This window comes from Bombina bombina, chromosome 8 (assembly GCF_027579735.1).
Source record: "Bombina bombina isolate aBomBom1 chromosome 8, aBomBom1.pri, whole genome shotgun sequence".
Classification (NCBI taxonomy): domain Eukaryota; kingdom Metazoa; phylum Chordata; class Amphibia; order Anura; family Bombinatoridae; genus Bombina; species Bombina bombina.
Genome location: NC_069506.1, coordinates 297,684,173 through 297,695,329, shown reverse-complemented (window position 1 = coordinate 297,695,329; position 11,157 = coordinate 297,684,173). Strand labels below are relative to the sequence as shown.

The 11,157-nt window shown below is 40.3% G+C and overlaps 1 protein-coding gene across 1 annotated transcript in view; it reads left to right on the top strand.

Annotated features, from left to right (window-relative positions):
- UBE4B (ubiquitination factor E4B) overlaps positions 1-11,157 on the top strand; it is a 618,413-nt gene that overhangs the window by 264,925 nt on the left and 342,331 nt on the right. The window contains exons 11-12 of the mRNA XM_053691155.1: positions 1,282-1,396; positions 2,462-2,545. Coding sequence (XP_053547130.1) covers positions 1,282-1,396; positions 2,462-2,545 — 199 coding nt within the window. The remainder of the gene's footprint in view (positions 1-1,281; positions 1,397-2,461; positions 2,546-11,157) is intronic.

The window sequence follows — 11,157 nt, the reverse complement described above, 5'->3', positions numbered from 1 at the left end:
CGATTCATAGACCAAAGCCCTCGACAGGGGAGGTCGTACACAGGGTTATTCTTTCCTTATAACACACTCCTGTATGGCTATCCATCAATTTTGTGCTCTCATGGGTAACACCACATAGCTGGTGTGACCACTTTGGATTTACCTTTTGGGACATTTGAAAAAGATGCCAGTTTGGCATCGAAACGTCTTGTTTCTCCCAAGATTTTAACTTTTTGTATTATTAAAAGCTAAATTTTACTTACAAATGACCAGTGAGTGCTGCCTTTTTTGCATAGTACATACTGTTTTGACATTGCACCCTGGCAGCTGCTACTAAATATATGGTGTGAATTCCTACACAGGACTTTGGTTTATATATATATATATATATATACACAGATATATATATATATATATATATATCTGTGTGTGTATATATATACACAGATATATATATATATATATATATATATCTGTGTGTGTATATATATATATATATATATATATCTGTGTGTGTATATATATATATATATATATATATCCACAAAAATCATCAAAGTATAGCGTCAGCACTGTTTTGTATAAAACATAATTTCTTTATCCTTATGTTGCTTAAATAAAGAAATTATGTTTTATACAAAACAGTGCTGACGCTATACTTTGATTTTTGTGGATTTATATATGAGAGGTTGGCAGGCCTCTACAGTGTGCACTTGGAAAGCTTTGCTCAAAAGAAAATACGTTTTTAACATTTGAAAGTGAATCAGCAAAGGTGCTGGACTTACCTTGTTTGAGATTTGTCAAATTAATATCCGAGTAACACATTTTTCCCTAACCTAATATATATTATAGAGTTTCTTGCACAGTGTCCTGAATAGTTTGATTTATCAGAGTGACCTTGAAATTAATCTGGCCACACCCCCTATGCATGCTAAAAATGATCAATTTAATACGTGTAACTTACATCAAACTTAATGAGTTTTGTTTCAGACTTCAAATGTAGAGTAAACCCTGTGAAATGCCTTATTAGTTAAATGAAAGGCATTACTACTTGCTGCAAGACTATATTGTAAATCACTGCCCTAATGACTATACCACTCTATATAAATAGTAAATAATAAACGGGGCTGGAATTTTTTTTACTACTGCTCTAGTCACCAACAACACAGACATTGCAGTGGAATTAAGCACATGTGTATCTTTAAAGGGACATTCTAATTTTCCCCACAAAGTGTTAAACCTGTAAGTACATTCCCGGTCAAGAGCTGCAGGGCTTTGCTGATCTGTGTTTGCGGTCTGTAGGTCAGCGCAGCAGCCGTCGCTCCTGGTGCCATACATGCTCTGTAGGAACCTGCCATTTGGTTTTATCCAAGAACTTGTAAGGGCGACATACCAGGATGAAGAGCTGTTTAAACAGGTGAGTATATAATATGTGTGTAAGTAACGTATGACTGATGATCTGTGTTAGTGTTAATATTTACATATTACATTGCGTTAAATATATTTCCTATATAGCTGTCATTTTATTTTTTGGACTTAAACCTCCCTCCAGCCTGGTGGCCACAAACACATGTGCGGTACTGGGATGTAATGGCCGATAATTGACTTTATAAATTGATTTGAGCAGTAAATGGTTTTAAGTTTCTGACAGCCTGTCCAGGAAATATAAATGAGACACTTAGACGCATTACTAAGTGTTTTGGGTCTACTAACAGATTTATTATTGGGATATAAAGGGATTCTGTACCAAAAAATCGTAATGACCATTGGCTCTTAGGCACTTTCTAGTGATAACCATTGGCTGCTGGGCACTTTTCTAGTAATGGCCATTGGCTGCTAGGCACTTTCTAGTAATGGCCATTGGCTGCTAGGCACTTTCTAGTGATAACCATTGGCTGCTAGGCACTTTCTAGTGATAACCATTGGCTGCTAGGCACTTTCTAGTAATGGCCATTGGCTGCTAGGCACTTTCTAGTAATGGCCATTGGCTGCTAGGCACTTTCTAGTAATGACCATTGGCTGTTAGGCTCTTTCTTGTAATGGTCGTTGGCTGCTAGGCATTTAATAGTAATGACCATTAATAGGAAGTACCTGTAGGTCACTGGAGATCAGTAGGAAGCACACAGTTGATTCTGGTATGGTAGCTTTAAAAAATATATATTTTTACTATTTATTTATTTAGGGCGACAAAAATTTAAAAATACTGCTGGTTTTTATGGATGAGAGTATAATGTCCCATAAGCTGTTGTGTCTAACGGGTCACTGAAATTAGTTTTATATCCTTCCTTTATGTGCAGCATGATTAACATGTGAGTGAAATGCATGTGCAGCGTGGTTATAATGTGCGTGTGCAGCGTGATTATGTTTGCAGCATTGTGTGTAATGTGCGTGCAGCGAGGTTGTGTGTGTGTGTGTGTGTAATGCGCGTGTAGCGAGAGTGTGCCTAAAACCCTCTTACAGTAACTTGTTTCTCTTTACACAGATTTTCATTCCCATCCTGCAAGGATTAGCTCAGGCTGCTAAAGAGTGTTCTCTGGACAGCGACAACTTTAAGTACCCTCTAATGGTAATGGATGATTTAAAATGCATTGCTTTCAGGCATATTCCTTTATGTGCTGGAGAACTAGTTAGCGCTTTCTCAAGTAAACGCCATATTACTGTTTCCTTCAGTTGTGCAATAAATTAACGTATTATGGGAGAATAAAAAGGCTTAAATGCATTAACATCTTTTTTGCTGCAATTGTTTTCTTCTTAAATGGAAAGAGTCCACAGCTGCATTCATTACTTTTGGGATATAAGAATCTGGCCACCAGGAGGAGGCAAAGACAAACCAGCCAAAGGCTTAAATACTCCTCCCACTCCCCTCATCCCCCAGTCATTCTTTGCCTTTCGTCCCAGGAGGATGGCAGAGAAGTGTCAGAATTTTTAATTTTTGTTTTTGTCTCTTATGGAGGGTAGTACTCTTCGGAATGGGACAGGAGTTTTAATTAGTCCTGTCAGTCTCTCAGTGAGGGCTTGGATAAAAGTTAGAGTTCCGGAGATGCAAGGAGTTACTTTCTGCGAAACCATCCCGACTCATTAACAGCTCCTCAAGCAATCAGTGTTGTCGAACTTCTCTTCGCTGCCTGCTTTCGTCTCTCAAGTCCATGGCGGAGGCGATGCTACTATCTGTTACACTTGAAGGACCGTGTTCCTGTTCCACGGCGTAGATTCCAGTAAGATCGTTTCATTTTACTTTATTTGCAATGTACTGTAATGTGAATGTTTCCCGAGAGGCTACCACCTTGCGGGTCTAACTTATACATAAGGGTCTCAGTGAGTCTCTTTTTTAGTTTCTTGGAATTGAGGGTTAATATATCCTGAGGGGGGTTATTGAACAGGGGGGGGTTTATAATCATGTTTGTTATGTTATTCAAACTGCTTATGTGCAATGTTTACTGAGCTCGTGGTTGAAACCTTGAGGCCTTTGGAAATGACGCGGCCTTTGGGTTGGGCGCGCTTTTTTGGACTGTATGGTTCACCTTGTGTTCGTGAATGGCTACATGCTGTTTTTCCATTTCCGCATTCCCGACCGTGTGGCGAAGGAAATTTTCTAGTCCGCAGGGGTCTGGTCATAGGAGGTGGTGAGTGCCCCAGCCATTAGGGGTGTCAGGTGCCATTTTAGTTTTCACTACTTTAGTCCAGTTATAGAGGATTCTTATGCTGAGACTGTGTTAATTTCAGATTCAGTTACAGAGGATTCTGATACTAAGACCATTTTGATTTCAGATTCTCCTTCCGGTAATGTATTCAGAGTGGTCTTGTTGACGCCTATCAACCAGTTTTGTTCCGTTTACCATTTCAGAGCGCCTGGTTCCTCGGGCTCGGGGAATCAAGGGACTGCTGAGCCATCTGCCTCTGGGGGTCCTGTCCCCCGAGATGCGAGTTCCCTACCAAATCATACTTCTGCACATGCGGGTAACCCAGTTTATGGTTTCTCCATGCAGGGTGGCGTGTTTCCCCCAAGAGTCTGCAGAACGTTTTCTCTTCCACATAATGTTAGCGATTGTTTGTCTGCAGAGTCCAGACTTTTCTTTGAAATGTGCTTGTGCCCTATTGTCCCGGGCCTTCTGCCTTGGGGAGGGCCTCTACAGTTCCCTGCGGGGGTATCTGTCCCTGAGTGTTGTGCCTTCCGTTAAACCTTCGTGTGTTGCTCAGACATGTTTTTCAGTTATTGAATGACCCTATCGTTACCAGATACGGGGAATTTCAGTCTGATAATCTGAATGGTGCACCTCATTAGACATGTGGGGCTGAAGTAAACTCCTGATTGTCATTTGTTTGCGATCTTTCCCAGTTTTGTGTGATAGAGCTCCGTTTGGCTGGTCCTGCGGGTAGGGCTGTGCCTTTTTGGGCGTTAACCTCAGGGTTGCCTTATTTTTTATTTATAGCCGATGGGATTACTTTTATTTGTTTTTGTTTCTTTCGGGAACCTTCTGGGATTGATACTCTTTATTACTTGTTCGGAAGTTGTTGGACATGTTAGTCTGTTAAATATGCCTGTTTTCTTCTATAAGGTACGACGAGTCCACGGATTCATCCTTTACTTGTGGGATATTATCCTCCTGCTAACAGGAAGTGGCAAAGAGCACCACAGCAGAGCTGTCTATATAGCTCCTCCCTTAGCTCCACCCCCCAGTCATTCTCTTTGCCTACTCTAAGTACTAGGAAGGGTAAAGTGAAACAGGTGATAAAATATTAGTTTTTAATTTCTTCAAGCAAGAGTTTTTTGTTTTAAATGGTACCGGTGTGTACTATTTACTCTCAGGCAGCAGATGGATGAAGACTTCTGCCTGGAGGATGATGATCTTAGCATTTGTAACTAAGATCCAGTGCTGTTCCCACAGAGGCTGAGGAGTACAAGAAACTTCAGTGTGAGGAACGTTTTCATGCTATATAGCAGTGAGGTATGTTCAGTCATTTTTTCTGGAGAGACTGTGTATTTCAGAAAGGCTGACAGTATCCCCATGAGGGTAAGGGTAAGCAGTAATCCTAAGAGCTATAGAAAGGCATTACTAAGCTTGCATAAGGGGCTAATTAAAAAATGGTTGACACTGAGTTTTGAATGTTTGTAGGCAAACGTTTTCTGAACTGGGAGTGCTGTTAACATTTTGTGGGCAATAACGTTTTTTTGGGCAACTTTATTGAGGGTACACTTGGCTTATTTTTTGTGTCTCAGAACCCACATGGCTAGTTTAAAACCGCTCTGGTATGGTTCTTTGAGGCTGTAGAGACATCGAGTGAGATGGACGGGGCCTATTTTCGCGCCTCAGATGCGCAGTTGTTTTCACGCAGCAAGCTCCAACTCATGAGGGCCCTTGTGGATGTTTTGGGCCAAATCGAAGCTTTAACCCCATATTTACAATCCCTGAGGGCAGGTAGGTGCCACAGCAGGGCTGTGGCAAGGTGCTGGGGGTGTTTTTTCCGGATTTCGGCCTTAACTCAATCCAGTTTGCACAATAAAGGGTTAAATGTTAAATTTTCTTGTGGGGCATACTTAACTACACATATTTAGTCTGCTATCAAAAATTTGAAAAATTTGGTGCATTTTGAAGCAGTTTTGCAGAACGTGTATGCTTTTTTTCTCTTAAAGGCTCAGTACCGTTTTTTTAAGATTGTTGTTTTTTTCACTAAATAAAGTGTTTTCATGCTTGTTTGTAGTCATTACTAGCCTGTTCAATATGTCTGACATTGAGGAAAGTTATTGTTCAATATGTTTAGAAGCCATTGTGGAACCCCGACTTAGAATGTGTCCCTCATGCACTGAAAGGTCAATAAATTGCAAAGAACATATTTTAGCTACTAAAAGTATGTTGCAGGATGATTTTCAGTCAGAAGGGAATCAGGTTATGCCATCTAATTCTCCCCAAGTGTCAAAACCATTAACGCCCGCACAAGCGACGCCAAGTACTTCTAGTGCGTCTAATTCTTTCACCCTGCAAGATATGGCCGCAGTTATGAATACTACCCTCAAAGAGGTTTTATCTAAGCTGCCTGGGTTGCAGGGGAAGCGCAGTAGGTCTGCTGTGAGATCAAATGCTGAGCCCTCTTGACGCTTTATTAGCCATATCCGATGTACCCTCACAATGTTCTGAGTTGGGGGTGAGGGATTTGCTGTCTGAGGGAGAGATTTCTGATTCAGGAAAGATGTTCCCTCAGACAGACTCAGATATGACGGCTTTTAAATTTAAACTAGAACACCTCCGCTTATTGCTCAGGGAGGTTTTAGCGACTCTGGATGATTGTGACCCTATTGTAGTTCCAGAGAAATTGTGTAAAATGGACAGATTTCTAGAGGTTCCTGTCTACACGGATGTTTTTTTGGTCCCTAAGAGGATTTCGGACATTGTTACTAAGGAGTGGGGTAGTCCAGGTATTCTGTTCGCGACCCCTCCTACTTTTAAGAAAATGTTTCCCATATCAGACACCATGCGGGACTCGTGGCAGACGGTCCCTAAGGTGGAGGGAGCTATTTCTACCCTGGCTAAGCGTACAACTATACCTATTGAGGACAGTTGTGCTTTCAAAGATCCTATGGATAAAAAATTAGAGGGTCTCCTAAAGAAAATATTTATTCATCAGGGTTTTCTTCTCCAACCTATAGCGTGCATTGTTCCTGTAACTACTGCAGCTGCTTTTTGGTTCGAGGCTCTGGAGGAGGCTCTTCAGGTTGAGACCCCATTAGATGATATTCTAGATAGAATTAGGGCTCTCAAGCTAGCTAATTCTTTCATTACAGATGCCGCTTTTCAACTGGCTAAATTAGCGGCAAAGAATTCAGGTTTTGTCATTTTAGCACGTAGAGCTTTATGGCTTAAGTCCTGGTCTGCTGATGTGTCATCAAAATCTAAGCTTTTAGCCATCCCTTTCAAGGGTAAGACCCTATTCGGGCCTGAACTGAAAGAGATCATTTCAGACATCACTGGAGGGAAAGGACATGCCCTTCCTCAGGATAAGACATATAAGATAAGGACCAAACAAAATAATTTTTGTTCCTTTCGAAACTTCAAAGGTAGGGGGCAGACTTTCTCTCTTTGCTCAGGCTTGGGCAAGAGACGTTCAAACGTTCAGGACTCCTGGGCTTTAGAAATAACCCAGGGGTATCTTCTAGATTTCAAAGATTCTCTTCCAAGGGGGAGATTCCATCTTTCTCAATTGTCTGTGAACCAGACAATAAGAGAGGCATTCTTCTTCTGTGTAGAAGATCTATATACCATGGGAGTGATCTGCCCAGTTCCGAAAACAGAACAGGGGCAGGGGTTCTACTCCTATCTGTTTGTGGTTCCCAAAAAGAGGAAACTTTCAGACCGATTTTAGATTTCAAGATGATAAACAAATTCCTCAGAGTCCCATCCTTCAAGATGGAGACCATTCAGACTATTTTACCAATGATCCAGGAGGCTTAATATATGACCACCGTGGATTTAAAGGATGCGTATCTACACATCCCTATCCACAAAGATCATCACCAGTTCCTCAGGTTCGCCTTTCTGGCATACAATACTGCTGGACAGCACCCTCCTGAAAGGATTACAGCTCACTCTACTACAGCGGTGGCTTCCACATGGGCTTTTAAAAATTATGCTTCTGTTGAACAGATTTGTAAGGTTGCGACTTGGTCTTCGCTTCATACCTTTTCCAAATTTTCCAAATTTGATACTTTTGCTTCTTCGGAGGCTATTTTTGGGAGAAAAGTTGTTCAAGCAGTGGTGCCTTCTGTTTAACCACCTGTCTTGTCCCTCCCGTTCATCCGTGTCCTGTAGCTTTGGTATTGTATCCCACAAGTAAAGGATGAATCCGTGGACTCTTCGTACCTTATAGAAGAAAAGTAAATTTATGCTTACCTGATAAATTAATTTCTTCTATGGTACGACGAGTCCATGGCCCGCCCTGTCATTTTAACCCCTTAATGACCACAATGTACCCTGTATGTCACTGGTCGTTAAGGGTTTTTTAAGGACATAATGGCACAAGTCTAGCAAGAACACGCTATTAATGCCCTCCCTCCAGCAGGCTTTGTGGAATAGAGCAGTCTCAACACTGGTGGCAAGACCGCGCTATAAAACAATCAAGTCCCAAAAAAAGGCCAGCGACATACAGGGTACGTCGCTGGTCCTTAAGGGGTTAAGACAGATTATATTTTTTTATTTTAAACTTCAGTCATCTCTGCACCTTTTAGTTTCTCCTTTTTCTTCCTGTACCTTCGGTCGAATGATTGGGGGGTGGAGCTAAGGGAGGAGCTATATAGACATCTCTGCTGTGGTGCTCTTTGCCACTTCCTGTTAGCAGGAGGATAATATCCCACAAGTAAAGGATGAATCCGTGGACTTGTCGTATCATAGAAGAAATTAATTTATCAGGTAAGCATAAATTTACTTTTCTTTCATGTAATTAGCAAGAGTCCATGAGCTAGTGACGTATGGGATATACATTCCTACCAGGAGGGGCAAAGTTTCCCAAACCTTAAAATGCCTATAAATACACCCCTCACCACACCCACAATTCAGTTTTACAAACTTTGCCTCCGATGGAGGTGGTGAAGTAAGTTTGTGCTAGATTCTACGTTGATATGCGCTCCGCAGCAAGTTGGAGCCCGGTTTTCCTCTCAGCGTGCAGTGAATGTCAGAGGGATGTGAGGAGAGTATTGCCTATTTGAATGCAGTGATCTCCTTCTACGGGGTCTATTTCATAGGTTCTCTGTTATCGGTCGTAGAGATTCATCTCTTACCTCCCTTTTCAGATCGACGATATACTCTTATATATACCATTACCTCTGCTGATTCTCGTTTCAGTACTGGTTTGGCTTTCTACAAACATGTAGATGAGTGTCCTGGGGTAAGTAAATCTTATTTTCTGTGACACTCTAAGCTATGGTTGGGCACTTTGTTTATAAAGTTCTAAATATATGTATTCAAACATTTATTTGCCTTGACTCAGAATGTTCAACATTCCTTATTTTTCAGACAGCCAGTTTCATATTTGGGATAAATGCATTTGTTTCAATCATTTTTTCTTACCTTAAAAAATTTGACTTTTTCCCTGTGGGCTGTTAGGCTCGCGGGGGCAGAAAATGCTTCATTTTATTGCGTCATTCTTGGCGCGGACTTTTTTGGCGCAAACATTTTTTTTCTGTTTCCGGCGTCATACGTGTCGCCGGAAGTTGCGTCATTTTTTTTACGTTTTTTTGCGTCAAAAATGTCGGCGTTCCGGATGTGGCGTCATTTTTGGCGCCAAAAGCATTTAGGCGCCAAATAATGTGGGCGTCTTTTTTGGCGCTAAAAAATATGGGCGTCATTTTTGTCTCCACATTATTTAAGTCTCATTATTTATTGCTTCTGGTTGCTAGAAGCTTGTTCTCTGGCATTTTTTTCCCATTCCTGAAACTGTCATTTAAGGAATTTGATCAATTTTGCTTTATATGTTGTTTTTTTCTTTTACATATTGCAAGATGTTCCACGTTGCAACTGAGTCAGAAGATACTTCAGGAAAATCACTGTACAGTGCTGGAGCTACCAAGCTAAGTGTATATGCTATAAACTTTTGGTATCTGTTTCTCCAGCTGTTGTTTGTATTGCATGTCATGTCAAACTTATTAATGCAGATAAAATTTCCTTTAGTACTGTTACATTACCTGTTGCTGTTCCGTCAACATCTAATTTTCAGAGTGTTCCTGATAACATAAGAGATTTTATTTTTTAAATCCATTAAGAAGGCTATGTCTGTTATTTCTCCTTCTAGTATACATAAAAGTCTTTTAAAACTTCTCTTTTTTTCAGATGAATTTTTAAATGAACATCATCATTCTGATACTGATAATGGTTCTTCTGGTTCAGAGGTTTCTGTCTCAGAGGTTGATGCTGATAAATCTTTGTATTTGTTCAAGATGGAATTTATTCGTTCTTTACTTAAAGAAGTGTTATTTGCATTAGAAATAGAGGATTCTGGTCCTCTTGATACTAAATGTAAACGTTTAAATAAGGTTTTTAAATCTCCTGTAGTTATTCCAGAAGTGTTTTTTCTCCCTGATGCTATTTCTGAAGTAATTTCCAGGGAATGGAATAATTTGGGTAATTTATTTACTCCTTCTAGACGTTTAAGCAAATTATATCCTGTGCCATCTGACAGATTAGAGTTTTTTGGGACAAAAATCCCTAAGGTTATGGGGCTGTCTCTACTCCTGCTAATGTACTACTATTCCTACGGCAGATAGTACTTCATTTAAGGATCCTTTAGATAGGAAAATTGAATCCTTTCTAAGAAAAGCTTACTTATGTTCAGGTAATCTTCTTAGACCTGCTATATTTTTAGCGGATGTTGCTGCAGCTTCAACTTTTTGGTTAGAAGCTTTAGCGCAACAAGTAACAGATCATAATTTTATAGCATTATTATTATTCTATAACATGCTAATAATTTTATTGGTGATACCATCTTTTGATATCATTAGAGTTGATGTCAGGTATATGTCTCTAGCTATTTTAGCTAGAAAAGCTTTATGGATTAAACTTGGAATGCTGATATGTCTTCTAAGTCAACTTTGCTTTCCCTTTCTTTCCAGGGTAAATAATCATTTTCGTTCCTTTCCTCACAACAAGGAACAAAAGCCTGATCCTTCATCCTCAGGAGCGGTATCAGTTTGGAAACTATTTCCAGTTTGGACTATATCCAAGCCTTATAGAAACCTATAGCCAGCTCCTAAGTACCTATGAAGGTGCGGCCCTTATTCCAGCTCAGCTGGTATGGGGCAGATTACGTTTTCTTCAAAGAAATTTGGATCAATTCCGTTCTTAATCTCTGGTTTCAGAAACATTGTTTCAGAAAGGTACAGAATTGGCTTCAAGTTAAGGCCTCCTGCTAAGAGATTTTTTTCTTTCCCGTGTCCCAGTTAACACAGCAAAGGCTCAGCATTTCTGAAATGTGTTTCAGATCTAGAGTTGGCTGGAGTATTTATGCCAGTTCCAGTTCTGGAACAGGGGCTGGGGTTTTATTTTATCTCTTCATTGTACCAAAGAAGGTCAATTCCTTCAGACCAGTTCCGGATCTATCATTATTGAATCGTTATGTTAGGATACCAACATTCAAGATGGTTACTGTAAGGACTATCCTGCCTTTTGTTTAGCAAGGGCATTATATGTCTACAAT